At 42.8% G+C, this 19,245-nt stretch overlaps 1 protein-coding gene across 1 annotated transcript; it reads right to left on the reverse strand.

The window, feature by feature from the left end:
- Positions 1-16,922, reverse strand: METTL1 (methyltransferase 1, tRNA methylguanosine). Its single transcript, XM_087707884.1, has 6 exons — positions 16,693-16,922; positions 13,953-14,119; positions 8,446-8,630; positions 6,556-6,669; positions 2,725-2,826; positions 1-443 (listed from the first exon to the last, which is right to left on the reverse strand). The coding sequence occupies exons 1-6, from the start codon at positions 16,776-16,778 to the stop codon at positions 315-317; spliced, it is 783 nt and encodes a 260-aa protein (XP_087564010.1). The 5' UTR covers positions 16,779-16,922; the 3' UTR covers positions 1-314.
- Between the last annotated feature and the right edge of the window lie 2,323 nt (positions 16,923-19,245).

Genomic DNA, 19,245 nt, shown 5'->3' on the forward strand with positions numbered 1-19,245 from the left:
TCCAAGTTTATTATATACAAAATAAAGTGACAAATCTTAAAAGAGCCTCGCCTTGGTCGTGCTGTGTACTTCTGACCTTTATGTGGTCATCAGGAACGCCCACTGGATGCATTCCTTCTAGGGGCAAAATTAAGAAGCAAACATGTGAACCAAGAAAACCCTTATGCAACAGTGAAAATGTTTCACCAGAAAGGATTATCCATCCCTCTTTATGAAAGGTCAACTCCAGTGCAGCCAGAAGCAACCAATCCTTCACTTTCACCAGTCTTCTTGCTGTAGATATGAATGCCTAGAAGGATTTAGGAAACTCCCAGTCATGTTCTTGCCATTTCTTGTTCCCTGATCCGACGGAAGACAGCTGGGAAGACTTCGCCTCCATTCCTCTGAACCTTCTTCCCTTCTTCAGTTGAGGTTCCTAGAAGGCTTACAATAGGGTCAGCCGCCTGTTTAAAGAAACAACAGTAGGAATTTACGGGATGGTCACAACATCCAGATCAGCAAATTCATCCAATGAAGACAAGTCACATCACATAGCTCCACATAGCTCCTCAATCAGTCCTTGCCCAACTGGTGATCCTAAGATGGAAACAAAATCATTCCAACCATCTGCAACTTCTGCAAAGTGCAAATAGCAAAGCTAAGCATTCAGAGAGTTTTGTCCCTCCCTCCATTATTATTATGATCATCATCATCATCATCATCATCATCATTATGGTCCATTGCCCAATCATTCACATGGTTAGACTGGATTTGGCATTTTTCTCCACTAATCAAGGTGTTCCCAAGAATCTGGAATACAGCATTGTTGTTAAGATAGTGTTAAGGGTATAATCACAACATCTAAACTGTTCCAAATAAGGCTGCCTTTTCAATTGACTAATGATGATTTTGTCAATGCTGATGGTGTTCCAAGTGTTGCTCCAGTTGCTTTGGGGTTGCACTCAAGGTGCTTATTACTATTGGTATTATCTTCGCTGCCTTTTGCCATAGTTGTTCTACTTCTATTTCCAGGTATTGCCAAATGGACTAAAAATTAGCAAGCTGCTTTTGTGAATAAATCTTGAAGCTCTTTACTTGCAATTCTGAATCTAGATTTTCAATCCTAAGTACTCTTATTAGGGAGTCAACGTTATGATCTTAGTGCCAAGGTTGTAGAACAGAGGTGTCAAACTGGTGGCCCGTGGCCAGATGCAGGCCACCCCCAGCTCCAGGAATGGGGAAAGCGTCACGAAACGGCAACATGATCCGGTGAGTTTGACACTCGTGTTATAGAACAACCTTTCTCAACCTGGTGAGATCTACAATTCCCACACCCAGACATCATGGGAGTTGAAGTCATGGTTATTCTAATTTGTATTCCTCAATGACCAAAAAAATCTTTTCCCTCCCTCAACTCTAGGATGTAAAGGATGCATAATGCACCTAAATTTAGCCTCTTAATGACTTGTAGAACAGCAGAATTTGCCCCAAATGAATCCATTCTGGCATATATGCATCGTCTTCTTCACTGAAATCCCTTGCTTTCATTCAGAGTTACTAAACATAACCATTTAAAATGGCTGTTACACAATTGGGTTATCAGTGAACTCCCAATATGTCATATAAATAAAGATGGTGTGGGTGGAGAGGAATAGAAATCTTTTAGAGAAATGTGGAAGTACTTCCTGTAGTTTTCAAGCAGTTGCAACCCTATCTTCTTTATTTCATTTATATACTGTAGATAGATGATAGATAGATAGATAGATAGATAGATAGATAGATAGATAGATAGATAGATAGAAAGATAGATAGATAGATAGATAGATAGATAGATAGATAGATAGATAGATAGATAGATAGATAGATAGGAGATAGGAAGGCAGGCAAAATTTATATGGCTGTCCATCTCATAAATACAAAACAACTGAAAAAACAATGAAAATATAAAAACAGTCATTATTTCTTTAAAAAGTTAAAAAAAATCACAAGGCACAAGAGAGAATAGATATTAACTACGGTAACAGAGCCACCGCAAGCTCTCACTAAGTCTTCTAAGCTTGTTAGTCAGAAAAGTTCTTAATACACATAGTCCAGCTTACATCCATTCATTTAGTGACCAGTTACAACAGCACTGAAAAAAGTGACTTATGGCCAGTTTTCACACGTATAACTGTGGCAGCAACCCCCAAGTCACAGGATCAAAATTGGGGGAAGGGGGGGGGGTCTTGGCAACTGGCTTGCATTTTTGACAATTACACTGTCCCAGGGTTATAGGCCTGTAACCTTCCCAGTGGCTTTTTTGCACATCCAATGGAGGAAGCCAGATTCACTTAACAACCACATAATTCACTTAACAACTGCAGTGATTTGCTTAACAGCTGCAACAAAAATAAAAGTCGCAAAGGGAGACACAAATCGCTTGCTTAGGAACGGAAATTTTGGGCTCAATTGTGATCCTGAAGTTGAAGACTACCTATAATTGCTTTTATTCTTTTTTTATTGCTCCACGGGTTTGATATTTTGGTTGCTGTTTTAAAAAGGACTTTGCCTGATTGCAGCTGGCCCCAGAGAAAGTCCCAGGAGCTGCAACCGGAATTAGGAACTTTAATGCAACGTGCAAGGAGTGACATACTTGTATAATAGTCCCCATCCCCCCCTGACACATAGACCCATGTACAATCATGTCTGTAATTGCAACATCTGTTACGACAGAAATTGCCTGGCCACACACACACACTTTCTTACCAATTCTTTTAGTGGCACTTCCTCGAAAAGGGGATGTTCTCGAAAATGCTTCACCATCCATGTGTGCACCTCTTCCACATCCGTTATGGTATATACTAGGCCCTAAGCGAATAAAGGGTATGTTATATAAACAGGGGGCGAGACAGACCCTCATGAATCAAATACCAGACTGCTGACCAAGAGAAAAAGTAGTTTAAAGACACCTGCATCTGCAAATTTCAGGTTCACTAGAAACATCTTAAGAACAAAAACTACCCTGTGCAGTAGAAAGACCAATGTCAGGCTTGTGAGTAATTCCCAGCTACCTCTGACTCCCTTCCCACCTGAGGCAAAATGTTTGCAATCTTGGGGTTGCCGGGAGGATACCGCGGCCATCATTAGTTCCGTCATCCCCATAGAAAGCGCTTGGGTTGGGCTTTTCCCAACCTCTTCCTCCAGAGCGCTAACTTTGGGGAAGTCATGGAAAAGCTGAAGGGAGGCTATGATTCATCCCAACTGGGTGAGGCCGGATGCCGTTCAACCTAAAGACAAGATTTTGCTGGGTTTCAACTCCAAAAAAGGATGGCGCACAAGCACTTTCTACTTTTTTCCTCTGGCAGGTGAAAGTGGAGTCAGCCAGAATGCCCTGCGGGAAGCAGCTAGAAATCAGGATCTTCCAAGGTTTCTTGCCAGCACCAGCTCCCTATGAGATGTAGGGGAAAGTTGATCCTTTTCCTCCGGCAAGCAACTGGCACTCTTCCCTACTCTCAGATCAGAATTTCCCAAATGTAAGCAGGGCCCTTAGGGTTTAAGGCATGCGGACATGACGGCGCATCTTGACAGATTTCAATAAAGAAATTAATTGCCTTTGTGATTTAAAGGCAAAGTCCCCTCTGGAGCCCACCAATTAAAATCTGCCCTCATGAATTAATTGATCCTAAAAGGGAAGACGTATCTTCCATTAATACCCTCTCTTACAGCAGGATCTCCATTCTTGGCAACTTTAAGACGTGTGGATTTCAATTTTCAGTTGTTCAGCTAGCTTTGTTGGCTGAGAAATTCTGGGAGTTGAAGTCCACAAGTGTTAAAATTCTGGGAGTTGAACTCCACAAGTCATAAAGTGGCCATCATTCCCCACTTCTGGTCTAAACTAATGTTGAATACATACTACTGTATTCTGCTTTGACCCGATGCCTTAACCACTAAACCAAGCTGGCTCTCGCTTCACTTATCCAGTGAAGCCACAAATGTTGTGTGGATGGGCAGATACTGTATATGATAAAAAAAAAATAAGGAAAAGGGCTATCTCCAAATACTGCAAACACTTAGGAATGGTCAATTAGGAATACAAATGTACGGTCATCATATTCCTCCAACCTTTTTCCAGTCATTCGATTTAACAGGAAAATCTCAATAGGGACTTTTGTTAGATAAGTGAGAATCCAGGACTTTTACTGGCTTAATGACAAGTCATCCTGTGATCTATCGTTTGCTCATCTATTGTTTAACTCTGGCTGGAAGTTAGCTGACTCTCCAGGGACTTATCTAGAATTCCTTCCCTCAATTTGTCAAGAGTTGTTAGAAGCCTGTCCAAGAATCTTCTAGGACTCCACCATCTGGATATACAATGGCTATTTGGGGCAATACAATTTTTCTATCTAGGCAATTTAAGGTGGTAAACTTAACAAACCTATTTTGTTACATCGCTTCAAAAAAAAAAAAGTTTTAAAAAGAACCCAAATGTCCAGTCTTTCTATTCCACTGATTTTTACAGCCTCACTTGCATGTGTACTCCAATTCTCCCTAATGATGAAAACGAATGGATGAATTAGAAAAGCAATGGAATATGAAAAATATAGCCCACTTCTTTGCCAGTAACAAAATACTGTTTGGATCCTCTTTAACCGTGATGGCGAATCTATGGCATGCATGCAGGAAGTGGCATGCAGAGCCGCCTTCCATTGCTCTTCCAGGTTCCGGCGTGCCGGCCAGCTGGTTTTCATGCCTGCGGGAGCGCCGTAAACCGGAAGAGCAGCCACCTGGTGTGCATGCGTGCGCGAAGACAAGCTGGCCAGTGGGCATGTGCGTGCTGGAAACCAGATCATCTTCCCGGCGCATGCATGTGCACCGGGCAGCTGCTCTTCCGGTTTACGGCACACCAGCTGGTCTTTGTGCCCGCATGTGCGCCAGAAACTGGAAGACCAGGTGGCCAGTGCACGTTTGTGCCGGAAACTGGAAGAGCAGCCATCTGGTGCACGCACATGCCCACTGGGCAGCTGCTCTTCCGGTTTTTGGCATGCGCACGTTCCTGTTTCGGCACTTGGTGCCAAAAAGATTCGCCAACACTGCTCTATAACTAAAGAAAAATGTATGCTGCTTCTCCAAGGCATGGTTTCTCCACACTACCCTATGTGTCAAAATTGGCCACTTTATCTAGATTGATTTATTGGCTATACTATGCTCAAATCCATGATGATATGCAATATTAACTTCAGAGTCAATGCCTTCCATTCTAGCTAGCTAGCACTAGCTAGCATTATTGTCTTATATGTTAAAAGTTGTCTCCCCCCTCCCTTTTTGGTTGTGAGCCGCCCTGAGTCCCCCCAGGGAAAAGGGCGGCATACAAATAAACTTCAAATCAAAAATCAAATCAAATCACTACTTCCCAGTTTCTTGAAAAGATACAATTGCTCAAAAATAAATAATATTTCACTGGAAGGACCCATTGTCCACAGCAGTTTTTATGGCAACTGCCTAGCACAATGATACATGTCTATTTGGCATTCAGAAAGACTCCAGTTGTTGGCAGATATTTAAATATCTCAGAGATCAATATTGGGAAAATCTTGTGCCCCATACTGTGAAGAATGACTTCAACTTTTCAATTTAAAAGTAGCTTCCACTGTTGCTGGAGTAGGCAAAGCAGTAATCTGAAGGTATCATTATCCTAAAATTGTCTGAACCACTATGGTAGGAAAGAAGCTCTCCCATAAGGAATCTTTCTAAGAGCTCCTGAAATGCAGGCAAGCAGGGGAAGAACTACCGTATATACTCGAGTATAGGCCGGCCCAAATATAAGCCGAGGCACATAATTTTACCACAAAAAACTGGAAAGTTATTGACTCGAGTATAAGCCTAGGGTGGGAAATGCAGCAGCTACCGGTAAATTTCAAAAATAAATAACATATACAGCCTGCCTGTGCCCATTAAATATACAGTAGCCATTGTAAAAATTTGCTCTGGATAACAAATTATTATCACACAATACCGGTGTATTCAATGAAATACTGCACTCACCTCATGATGCTGATGTCCCGCTGTGATGATGATGTCCCGTGCAGCCGCGGGAGCGATGTCCCGCCTCCTATGACACACGGCACAGTGATTCCTATCATTGGATCACTGTACCAGAGGAGGTGGGACATCGCTATGTGGCTGCTTGCCATAACAAGGAGGAGGTGGGACATCGTTGCAGAGCGGCAGGAGGGGGAGGAAGGGGAATCGTAAGACAGCCCTGCATTACATTAGAACGTGAGGAGGGGGGATGGTGCGGTGCGCGCTGCGCGGCAAACTGACACAGCGGGAGGGGAAACTCACAGGGGCGCCGGGCCATTCACGAGCGTCACCCAGCGGCATGGCCCCGCCCCTTTTTCTCCTCTATTTCGGGCAAAATTTTCACTGACTCGAGTATAAGCCAAGGCGGCTTTTTTCAGCCCAAAAAGTGGGCTGAAAAACTCGGCTTATACTTGAGTATATACGGTAAATTAAAACCTTTGTTGAGTAATTTCATTGGATTATAAATATAGGCTGCTTTGGGGAGGTCTAAGCTAAGTGAGAATATCCCCTGCTCACCTGTTCGCGCAAGACGTAGGCATATTCCGCCAGCAAAGTGGAGCTGATAATCCGCCACTTGTGTTTTGTCTTCTTGAAATGAGGATCAGGAAAGAGGAAGAACATTTTGAGGAGCTAGAGAGGTAAGAAAAGATAAAAGGCACGGAGGAGGTCGGCCTGGCCTTTCAGCAACCCAGCTCTCCTACTCAGCATTCAGACAACCTTCAGTCGCTAAAGAGAGTTACAAGCAGCCCTCGACTTCTGATCACAATTGAGCCCTTAATTTATGAAGGGAGTTTTGTCTCATTTTGTGACTTTTTCTTGCCACATTGGTTAAGTGAATCACTGCAGTTATTAAATCCGTGAGACGGTGGTTAAGGGCAGTGTTTCTCAACCTTGGCAACTTGAAGACGTCTGGACTTCAACTCCCAGAATTCCCCAGCCAGCAAATGCTGGCTGGGGAATTCTGGGAGTTGAAGTCCAGACGTCTTCAAGTTGCCAAGGTTGAGAAACACTGGTTAAGGGAACCCATGGACTTGCTTGTCAGAAGGTCCCAAAAGGGGATCACCATATGACCTTGCAACCGTCATAAATATCAACCAGTGGTCGAGAACCCAAGTGTAAATCACATGACCGTGGAGAGGCTGCGATAATCGTAAGTGTGAAAAATGGTCATGTCACTTTTTTCCCAGTGCAGTTATAATTTCGAACAGCCGCTAAGTGAACTGTTCTAAGTCGAGGACTACCAATAATCATCTCTCCCTTTTGAATGAAGGCTACCCCTCAGCAGCAGGACTTATGGATCATGTACAGTAGCTTCCCCTAGAGCAGGGGTGTCAAACTTGTGGCCCGCGGGCCAGATGTGTCATGCGCCAGTCACGCCCACACCTGGTTTTAAAAGGGGGGGGGAGAGAGTCCCGATACGTCATACGATGACAACGTGACGCCGCAAGTTTGACACCCTTGATCTGGAGTCAATCTTAGCTTTTTAGATTAAAAAACTCTTCAGGCAACAGAGGCATCCAAAGCATCTACTTGATGCTTTGGGAAGTCAGTGCAAGATGTACGTAAGATGTCTTTTTATAAAATATAATAATTCCCTCTCGTGAGCCATCCCAAAGATCCCTGAAATCAAAACTTTCCCATCGCCAAACAGGGTGGGAGAAGACTCTCTTCCCTGCAAGCTGTTCTGACATAGGCTTCCCAAGAGCATGAAGCAAACTCCTTGTCCCAACAAAAAAATGCTTTTATTCATTTACTTTGAATTCTGCTCATTCACATCCAGCAAAGTCTTTCAAGGGAGGATTTACAGTCACAGAACTTATCTAGCTTGGAGAGCTGCCAGACCGATATCTGAAAAACTTGGCAAGAAGTCTCAGAGAGTCACAGACCAATTAAGTGAACCAATTGTCTCCTGCAAACTCCACTCCCTTTTCGCTCCTCTTTTATTTCCTCTGGGAGGGGCCATTCATCGTCCACCTGTGGCCTTCCTCCCAAGTCGACCCCTGTTCTTTAGCTGTTCCCTTTGTCTGGCAACTCTGCGCATGCACACACTGGGAACAGGCTCCAGCTGTTTGTCTGCCTCACTGATATCTGCCTCTGAAAGCAGCTGATAACTGGCATATGGCTCTGGCCCCCCCTCTGCCTCCGACACAGAGGCCTCACCAGACTCCAGGACTGCCCCATGTTCCTCCCCAACTTCCCCACTGTCCAAATCTGCTGCCAGCTCTGCTGGCCACAACAGCCGGGACTTTGCTTGAGAGGAATTAACTTTAAATTAAATAAAAGGGGTTTTATCGTGATGAGGAGTCAACTTCGTGCTTTTGGAAGCCTAGGTCAAAACAGTTTTTCAGCGCTCCAATATGGCTCTGCTTCCTGCAAGATCCCCAGCGATGCTTTCCGGAGACTCACCTGTCCCTTGCAGAAGAAGTTGGGCAAGTGCTTCATAGCATTGCTGCGAACACAGGAAATATTCTGGAACTGCCCTGGGTGAGAAGCTCTGAGTGCCTGGATTCGGTCACAAACATAGTCAGAGACTTTTACACGGATCTCCAGGCCCAGCATTAGCGTATTTGGGAACAGGGGGGACAGGGCCACTACAAAAGAAAACAGCAATCAGCAATTTTATGCCCATTTCCATATTCCACCTGCACGAAGTCCTATAGGTTAAGTGAAGTCCCCAAATGTTCTGCCTCCACCTGAATATTTCTTTCTTTTAATTTCAAGAGCAGGGAGTTGTCGTGTGGCAAAACACCAACCTCTCGCCTCTCTTTTAAGTTGGGGTGGCAAAAAGCAGCCTGGGACAAGGAAGGTGCTACTCACCACCTATAAAGCCCTCCATGGTAGTGGATCTGCGTACTTGAGAGACCGCCTCCTGCCAATTACCTCCCTACGACCTATAAGATCACATAGATTGGGCCTCCTCCGAATACCATCCGCCAGTCAGTGTCGACTGGCAACTACACGGAGGAGGGCCTTTTCAGTAGCAGCTCCGACCCTTTGGAACGATCTCCCCGTGGAGATTCGTACCCTCACCACCGTCCAGACCTTCCGCACAGCCCTCAAGACCTGGCTATCCCGTCAGGCCTGGGGATAAGATCACAATCTGTCCCCACCCGAATGAAGAATGAATGTTGTGTTCTATTTTACTCTTATGTATTGTTTTATGTTTATTGTTTACACCCCCCCTCCCTATTTTATGTAAGCCGCCCTGAGTCCCCGCGGGGAAAAGGGCGGCCTATAAATATTAATAAAATACAAATACAAAATACAAAGGGAAACAACCGTCCCACTTTGCCTGCTGAGGAAGAGGCATCTAAATACACAGCAGGTCCGTCCTGGCAGAAGTTTTCCTATTCAGGAAAATCCTTCAGTAACCCTTCTTTAAAGAGGAGGGAGCATTTGTGACCCACTTTACAAATCCATTCCTAACCGACCTAGAAAGGCTGCCTATCGCACCTACAGGAAGACAAAATTATAGAGGAGGCAATTTCAAAGGGGTGCCTTGGATACCTTTATGTGACTCTTTTTTCCCCTCTCCTTTCCTACCATGTTGGTGTCATTGCCTTTTATGTAAAGTCGCAATCTTGTCTCATGCTTATTTAATCTGCTGAAACAAGTGGAACATTTTTTGATTAAACGTGGTCAGGAGCACTTTGTCACCTACTTATATTATAACCCTGTTAGGGCCTTCATATTTAATAAATGGGCTTCTTTGCTTGAACCGCTCACACGATCAAACTTAAAGTGACATTATAAGAGGTAAATACAGCTTATGACTGCTCTCTTAGTGACCATTCAAAGTTAGGTACTTATGATCCAGTTCCTAAATTCTGACAGCTGCCTCTTCTCTTTGGATGCTTAGCAATGGCCCACATTTATGGCTGTTTGCAGTGTCCCACAGTCACATGTATTACAATGTTTTTACCAAAAGCTGGCATTTACTTCCACGTTTTTGCAAAAATGCCTAATGGTAAAACAATTGGTGCATTTAGCAACTCGGGCAAGTCACTTTACATTTGTTTAATAACTAAAGCAAATAAGGTCAAAATCTGGACCAGTTATGTGATAACCTGCTTTATGACCATCACAACTAAAAACTATAATGGGTAGGCTCCATAACTGTCATAACTCCAGAACTACCTGTATACAAATAGTTCTCTTGTTGAAATCAGGAGGAAACATCCACTTAACATGAACTGGATTGTCACCAGCATTGATTGCAGTCTCAATTTTTTCATCCATTTCTTTTGTTCCAAGCAAACAAATGTTGTTTGGAATAGCAGGTTCTACCAATCTGGTGGCCTCAAGGTATAATGTTGTGGCCCACCCGCTGGCAGCAGATTCGGGCAGTGGGGAGGTTGGGGAGGAACATGGGCCAGTCCTGGAGTCTGGGGAAGGCTCTGATGAGGGCTCTGTGTCGGAGGCAGAGAGGGGGCCAGAGCCGTATGCCAGTTATCAGCTGCCTTCAGAGTCAGACATAAGTGAGGCAGATGAACAGATGGAGCCTGTTCCCAGTGTGCGCATGCGCAGAGTTGCCAGACAAAGGGAACAGCTAAAGAACAGGGGTCAACTTGGGAGGAAGGCCACAGGTGGACGATGAATGGCCCCTCCCAGAGGAAATAAAAGAGGAGTGAAAGGGGAGTGGAGTTTGCTGGAGACAATTCGTTCGCTTAATTGGTCTGTGACTCTCCGAGACTCCTTGCCAAGCTTTTCAATATCGGCCTGTCAGCTCTCCAAGCCAGATAAGATCTGTGACTGTAAATCTTCCTTTGAAAGACTTTGCTGGATGTGAATGAGCAGAATTCACAGAAAATTAATAAAAGGGGTTTTTGTCGGTACAAGGAGTTTGCTTCATGCTCTTGGGAAAACTCGGTCAGAACATATAAGAGAATTTGAATGTCACCCTAGCTGGCATTTTGGGGACCAGTGGCATCCACACCTAAAAGGCAACAGCTTGGGATAGCTGATTTAAATCGGGTGGGATAAAATATTTCTTCCTGTATTTAAATTCCACATTTGTATTGTAAAAGCCAAGGCTAAATTTGCTTAGTATCTCCAAACAATCTTTTTATTCAGAGAACTAATTTGATCTACACCTGCCTTCTTTCAGCAAAGTGGCTGCTGCCACAACTCCTTCAGATTATGGCCATGATGATGATATTGTGGAACTCAACACCATATTCAATTGCCGGAGCTGCCTCTTGCTGTTCTTTCAAAGCAACTTTTGAATGCTTCTGGCAACTGAGATGCTCCTTGAAGCGCATGGCAAGCCTCGGCAATCTCTCAAACATGGTCATGGGGGCAATAGGTTAAAGCTTCAGGATCCTGCCGGTCCTTTCCCTCAAGCAGCAGAGGGAAGCGGAAATATTTTTTAACTACCTGTCAGGTTTTATACCCATTGTGGATCCAGAGCCATTTTGCAGAATCGGTAACCTATACGACCCCGAGTTTATAACATGTATATATTTTGTATTCTTGAGCTCTGATCACAGCACACACAGCCCTGCAATTCTCTATCATTCAATTTACTCTTAAAAAACACTTTAAAACCAGGGCAAGAGACAAGCCTTTTTTTTTGCTGCAATTCCCATTGTCAACCAGCATGTTATAAATCTGCAAAACAAGCATGCGGACTTGGGAGTCTCTTAATAGTTAACAGCTTACATATTATGAATATGATACTATATCCTCGTGCTTAAGGGCAGAATGGTAGAGCAAGGTCCAGCTCAAACTAGCATTGTTTGCAAGATGCATAAAATTGGTGGGCTGCACAGACCACGCTAGCCTGACAAACACACATCTCGCTCCTTTCACCTCCACACATGTCTAGAGCCTTGGTGGCACAATGGTTAGAATGCAGTACTGCAGGCAACTTCTGCTGATCACCAGCTGCCAGCAGTTTGGCAGTTCAAATCTCACCAGGTTCAAAGTTGACTCATCCTTCCATCCTTCCGAGGTGGATAAAATGAGGACCCAGATTGTTGGGGGCGAGAGGCTGACTCTGTAAACCGTTTAGAGGTGGCTGTAAAGCACCGTGAAGCGGTAGCTAAGTCTAAGTGCTATTGCTATCATCCATGCTGGCTGGGGAGTTGTGGGGGGAAGAGGAAATAGCAAGGTCAACAAAAGGAGATGCATACCTGGAACTGAATACAAACATCTATCCATAGGATATGTAAGTAACAGATCAGAGGTGCTTCTTTGACTCTACCCATATTTATATTTATATTATCACCTAATGACACCAAACTACAATGAATAAATTTTGCTTCCATGGAATCTTAGCGTACCAAAGGGTAGAAGCTTTGATAGACTTACAAGTAGCCCTTGATATACTACCACAACTGAGCCCAAAATTTCTGTTGCTGAGTGAGACAGCTGTTGAGTGAGTTTTGCCCCATTTTATGACCTTCCTTGCCAGAGTTGTTAAGTCAGTCACTGCAAATGTTATGTGGGTCACATGACTGTTAACTGAATCTGACTTCCCCATTGACTTTGCCTGTCAGAAGCCCACAAGGTCTCCAGGGACACTGCAATCGTCATAAATACATGCCAGTTGCCAAGCATCCAAATTTTGATCACATGACCATGGGGATGCTGCAAAGCTCATGTGAACAACTGTCGTAAGTTATTTTTTTCAGTGACATCGTAACTTTGAATGGCCACTAAATGAAAGATTGTCAAGGACTACCTGCGGGAGGCATGCTACAACCCTACATTTTCATGTGCTATAACCATTACAGAATTCACTGAGTCGTATCTTCAATGGGGGAACATGCTACAAGGAGTTAAAATTTTGACCTATGGTATTTCAGATAGAAGTAATTTAAGTCTCAGAAGCCTTGCAGAGTCTCCAGACTTTATTTCCTATGAATTCACACTTGCCTGGATTTAAAAAGTAGCTTCATAGAATCAATTCATGCAGGAACAATTAACCACGTGAAAAACTGAGCACAAACAGCAGAACAGTGTTTTCCCCGAACGCCATCATTCTGCTAAACAAATAATTCCCTCAACAATGTCAAACTATTTACTAAGTCTGCATTACTATTACTATTAATCTTCCCATTGTTCCTATCACCCATCTCCTCCCACTTATGACTGTAACTTTGTTGCTTGTATTTTTATGATTTATATTAATTTTTTCCTAGTATGATTTGATTGCTTATTTGTACCCTATGACTATCATTGTGTTGCACCGTATGATTCGTGATGAATGTATCCTTTCTTTTATGTACAGAGAGCTTATGCACCAAAGACTAATTTCTTGTGTGTCCGATCACACTTGGCCAATAAAGAATTCTATTCCATTCTATTCTAAACTCTATTTATGTGATACCTAGAACAGCAAGGTCATTTTAATCAGACTGTACACATGGTGGCCACAATCATAACCTAAAAATCACCTCAGTGGAAATCAGCCCATAGGCCTGTGATAGTGAACCTATGCACACATGCCAGAGTAGCACGCAGAGCCCTCTCTGTGGACATATGTGCTGTCGCCAGCTGCTCTTTTGGTTTCCGGAGCGCACATGTGCGCCAGCCAGCTGGTCTCTGCGAGAGTGCCGGAAAATGGCCTGAAAACGACCAAAAAACAGGAAAACAGCCTGAAAACCAGCTAAAAAACAGGCATGCACACCGCCCAGCTGGTCTTTGGGTTTCCGGCACTCTGGCAGGCGTACATGCACATGCATGTACACGCATTCTGGTACGGGCACTCAGTGCCGAGCAGGTTTGCCATCAGATGGCAAAAAAAGGTATACCTTACTCCCTTCTTGACTTATATCACAAAACCTTCACAAATCTTGTCCCAAAAGCAAAAAAGGAAAAAAACCATCTTGAAAGGGTTTATGATGGTATGAATATTTTCAAATAAGCATAGTCATTTCTTATGAATCAATGGAAGGAAAAAAAATTACCAAGTAATCCTCCATAACCGCAACCGATATCAGCAAATTCCACTTGATATCTAGGTTTGGTTCTTTCCTCCATGTCCTTTGGATCATCGTGCAAATTATCCTTGGTTAAAGGAGCAAAGAACTCTGGATATAATGCAGACCAGTCCATTTCCTCAGGTCTGGCAGGACTAATTGGGGGAAAAAACAGAGGTATATGAAACAAACACTGCAGAAGGGAAACTATTAAGGCTATGCACACTTCAAAAACAATGCAGACAATTCATTTCAGTCTAGACATAAATGCCGGGCTTGTCTAGTATTCAATACAGCTGTTTGGGCTTGGAAAAAAAGAGACTACTGCTTTAAAAGTTGCATTAATTTGAATAAATGGATTTCTTAAAGCATCATTTCCCCCCCACCCCTGCGTTTTTTTTTTGTTTTTTTTTTGTTTGTTTTTGCAGAAGCTGAACAAAGTCTGGCTGCATTTATGAGCAGCAGAACTCCTTGTGTGAGTTGAAAGCTTTCTTTTGAGTCATTCTCATATCTTTGAGCCTATATTCTAGAATAAAATTTAATGTGGAGTTTTTAGGTGCTTTTCGAGCTTGTTTGTTTGTACCTAAGTAACATTGCTAATGAATGCAGGTTTGCTCCCTGTTTACATATAGCAGCTTGCCCTGCCAGTATTGGTGGGGCGTGTGGTTTTCTCCCTGGTAGTTCTTTGATTAGGGTATTGTTCTCTGCTTGCTTGCTGTTAAACAATGTCTATCTGGGTGTAGGCTGCTGGAGAAGATTTTTGTTTGTTTCCTTTTTATTTTTATTGTCTTTTGAATGGTGCATAAATGTGGTTTGTCTCTATGTGTCTGTTGGTGGCTGATTTGTCTGCATGACGTTTCTAGACATTCCCTAACATTTTTGGATTTAGCTTGGTGTAGAATGCTGTCTTCTAACTAATAGTTGCTGTTCATAAGTGCACTCTGCTAGTTTTCTGCCTGTTTGTTCTACATAGTGGCTGTTACAGTCCTTACACTGTATGTGGCAGATTCTTGTTTTTTCTTGGGCTACCATGTTTTTTTTTGTTGACTTAACATGTTTTGGAGGCATTTAGTTGGTTAGATTTCAAAGCCTTTATTGTCATTGTACATAATGTATACAATGAAATTGGTTAGTGGGCTGTGGTGATTCCATGTGGTTATAACAATCTGTTGGTTATTTCCGAGATGCTTCTGATGACTATTTTAAAACATTCAAATGAGTTATACTGCTACTGACATTCCAAGGATATGTGTTAATAGTCAAATGAAGTACTAATCTGGAAGCAAAATATTTCCCAAATACAATAATTTATGGACTTTCATTAAGACTAACCACGATAAATTCCAGTGATGTCAATAGATTCTTAGGATTGCAATCAACCTACTAATTCAATAAATTGTCACTTTGGGAATAAAATTATCTGAGTTGTCTTCTAAAATATATTAAACTAGTTTATCTATCTTATTTCTAAAGTTTTTACATACTAACATTTATTTCACATAATTATATACTGTACCATATTATAAGTTTCTATAATATGAGTATTTAAGTGGTATGATTTTGAAATAGTAATTCTAAGTGTTACTTTTCATAACTTATCAGCTAAACTGCACGTATTGAGATGGCTACAAAATGCCATCTTTGAATGTTATTTTATATTGGTCAATGATCAAAACAAAAATTGACTGACTGCTACATCAATCCATTTCTGTTTTATAGGATTACTTCTAAGCAATTATGCAGAGGACTGCAGTGTTAATGATACTTTGAAATCAAGTCCCAAGGACATTACAGTATTTCTAAACAAAATTCAACTCAAGCAATAAAGGCTGAATTAAACAAAATTTACTCCTAACACTGAATAAACATACGCTGCCATCCTCCCATAAAAAGGGATATGCCAATCTTTTCTAACTGGGAGCTCTCCAGATAGGTTGGCATTGCAGTTCCCAGAATTCTTAGCAATGACCATATAGGTTTTCTTTGAGCTGGTTTGCAAATAAGAATGTGCAAGAAACTAAACTATGCCTACATTCTGCCATCTTTCAATATCAGCTTGATGCTGGTTGCATGTCCAACTGTCCTTCAGACAGCCTTTCTTTGGTACATTAAACTCAAGAAGAGTCTAATCTGGTTTACAGAATATTATAAGATACATGTCAGGTGTAAATCCTGGTAAAACACTACATTATTGTCAGTGGCCACAGAAATTGGAGGTTTCCCTATCTCCCTGTTGCCATCTGCACCTGTAGCAATGATTATAGTGTTCTGGTGAGAAATATGTTGTCTTGCTATCTTTTAGAACGATCGTCCTTTAAAATCAATAACCTAGATGAAAGAAGATAGTTTCATGTCCCCACCCAGGTACAGAGATAACGCCTGATTTACACACACACACACACACACACACACACACACACACAATCCAAATCTCTTTACATTTGGGTGACTGTTAACAGCTAGAATCACCGATAGATGTTCTGAACCACAGCTCAATACGACCAGCAAAGGGCTGCATCAACATTTGAGCAATTCAGAACAGCCAAATGAGAAAAAACAAAACAAAACCACAGGGACTCGTGAACAAATGCATCCCTACGAAATAAAAGCACTCGCTGAAAATTGGACGCTCTTCCTTTTCGGAACTCGCAGGAAAACTATTTGAAGAAAATGGGGAGGAGATGAGAAGCTAAGGGACTGCTTAAGGGCAAACCCTGTCTACACTCACTAGAGTAAGGTGTGATCCGCCAGCGGGTTTGAATGAGCGCGCTGCCGGTAGTAACGCTTCTGGGGCACCGCCGTTGCCTGCTCCATGGCTAACCCGAGTCGGAGACCCGGAAATGTCGAAACACGTGGATTCCCCTGCAAGTAGAAGTCGCAGGTAACTGACGTCACGGCGGAGCGCAAGCGCGCGAGGAAATTTGCCTCGCCTTTCTTTTTTAAATGCTGGTTGTACGCCTATCATACTTGATGGACGGGGAACTTCTGGCAAAATTTGAAAAAAAAGAAACCAAACCCAATATATTCAAATAAAAGACATTTTTAAACGACCACCTCCTTGTCTTTCCATCTTCTTCATTCTGTATCTAGGTTATGAAGTTAGCAAACGTTTATCAAAAGATATATTGGGAGCCTACTTTTTAAAAAAAAAAAAAAAAGCATTACAGGTAGTCTTTGACTTACAACAGTCCATTTAGTGACCATTCAAAGTTACAACATCAATAAAAAAGTAAGGTAAAGGTAAAGGTTCCCCTCGCACATACGTGCTAGTCGTTCCCAACTCTAAGGGGCGGTGCTCATCTCCGTTTCAAAGCTGAAGAGCCAGCGCTGTCTGAAGACATCTCCGTGGTCACGTGGCTGGCATGACTAAATGCCGAAAGTGCACAGAATGCTGTTACCTTCCCACCAAAGGTGGTTCCTATATTTCTACTTGCATTTTTACATGCTTTCAAACTGCTCAGTTGGCAGAAGCTGGGATAAGTAACCAGAGGTTACTCCATTATGCGGCGCTAGGAATTCAAACCGCTGAACTGCTGACCTTTCTGATCAACAAGCTCAGTGTCTTAGCCACTGAGCCACCGCGTCCCTGTGAAAAAAGTAACATGACCATTTTTCACACTTAGGGCCATTGCAGCATCCTCCATGGTCAGTTGATCAAAATTTAGACTGTTGGCAACTGTCTCACATTTATGACCGTTGCAGTGTCCCGGGATCATGTGATAACCTTTCGTGACCTTTGACAAGCAAAGTTGATGGATAAAACAGATTCACTAAACAACCGTGTTGCTAACTTAACAACTGCAGTGATTCACTTAACAAACATGGCAAAAATGTTTGTAAAATGGGGGCAAAACTCACTTATCAAATGTTCGCTTAGCAACGTAAATTTTGGATTCAATTGTTGTCATATGTCAAGGACTACTTGTACTGTGCCACAACTCAACCCACTTCTCAGAAGTAACAGTATTTTGTTTTAGTGTTCAGAACTAGCCACATACATTATCTTCTTAAAGATTTATAAACTAGGTTTTAAGTATATTAAAATTCGTCACAGAGTCAACAGGATGGTTAGAATGGATTTGGCATTTGGTCCACCTCCCTAGTGTGCTGTACTTCCCAACCACCTGGGATAGGCAGATATTGTTTGATGGTGTTAAAGGTATCATTTTCGTGGTTGCGCAGAAGCTACACATCTAAATTTTGTAGGACGTTAGCACCTATCCGTCTCCTAGAACCATGATGGCGAACCTATGGCACGCATGCCACATGTGGCACGTGCAGCCATTTGTCAGGACATGAGAGGTGTTGTCCTGTCAGCTGGCCAGCATGCATGCATGCGCTGGCCAGCTGACTTTGGCCTTCTTTTGAGGCCGTTTTTCACCCTCTGTGTGGCATAAAGCAGCTAAATGCCCTTGTTATCCACATTGCCTGCAAATAGCCGTTTTGAAACGGGAGCTAAAGTGGAGATGTTAGCCTTCGCAGCTCAGGCAGCCGTCGCTAGGAATTTTGGCGGGCTCCGTCCTGAGGTGATATCTAGTGTTGACGCGGCCAATTTGCTCAATCTCATCAGACCACTCATGTTCCTGCCCTACTTGTTGGGTTATTGAGGTGTAGGTGAAATTCGGGCTAGCCCCGTTAATACGTGTTTGGATCTGGGCGGTTGACTTTTCAGCCATTTCTGTGGGTCGTGCCTCATCCACAGTGGCTTCAAGTGTAAAGTCTGGTTTAGTCAGAAGCTGGCACTGCAATCTGACATCCCTAACTCCGGAAACCAATTGCCCTAAAAGGGCTTCGTCCAATTCCTTAAAATTGCAGTCAATAGCTTCCTGATGAAACGCATATATTGAAACACTGACTCTCCTTCGTGCTGAGTGCATTGTCTGAATGCGTGTAGCTATCTTAGATGGCGCGGAAGAGTAATGGTTCTTTAATTTAGTGAGTAGGACATCCCAAGGTACAGTGTTAATGGACATTGGAGCCAACAACACCCTTGCCATGCTGAACATTTCAGGTCTACACGGCTGAGGGAAAAAAACATGTTTCCTCTCATCTGTCACTTCAGTGAAATCATGGGAAATTTCCCCACTCCTCGTGACCAGTATTTTGTACTCAGAGTAAGAAAGAATGATTGAGGCGATCTCTGCAGTTAACACTTGGTTTATAATCATCAGCAACTAATACAGAACAGAACAAGCAACTATTTATAGTGCAGCTGTCAAACTGTCAACCAATTAGAATGAAGCTAACTCCCCCTGCTTGTCTTAGCCAATCCTGGCAACTG

Source organism: Thamnophis sirtalis, unplaced genomic scaffold, assembly GCF_051295495.1.
Source record: "Thamnophis sirtalis isolate CommonGarterSnake01/CBP01778 unplaced genomic scaffold, rThaSir2_p1.2 scaffold_3, whole genome shotgun sequence".
In the NCBI taxonomy this organism is placed as follows: domain Eukaryota; kingdom Metazoa; phylum Chordata; class Lepidosauria; order Squamata; family Natricidae; genus Thamnophis; species Thamnophis sirtalis.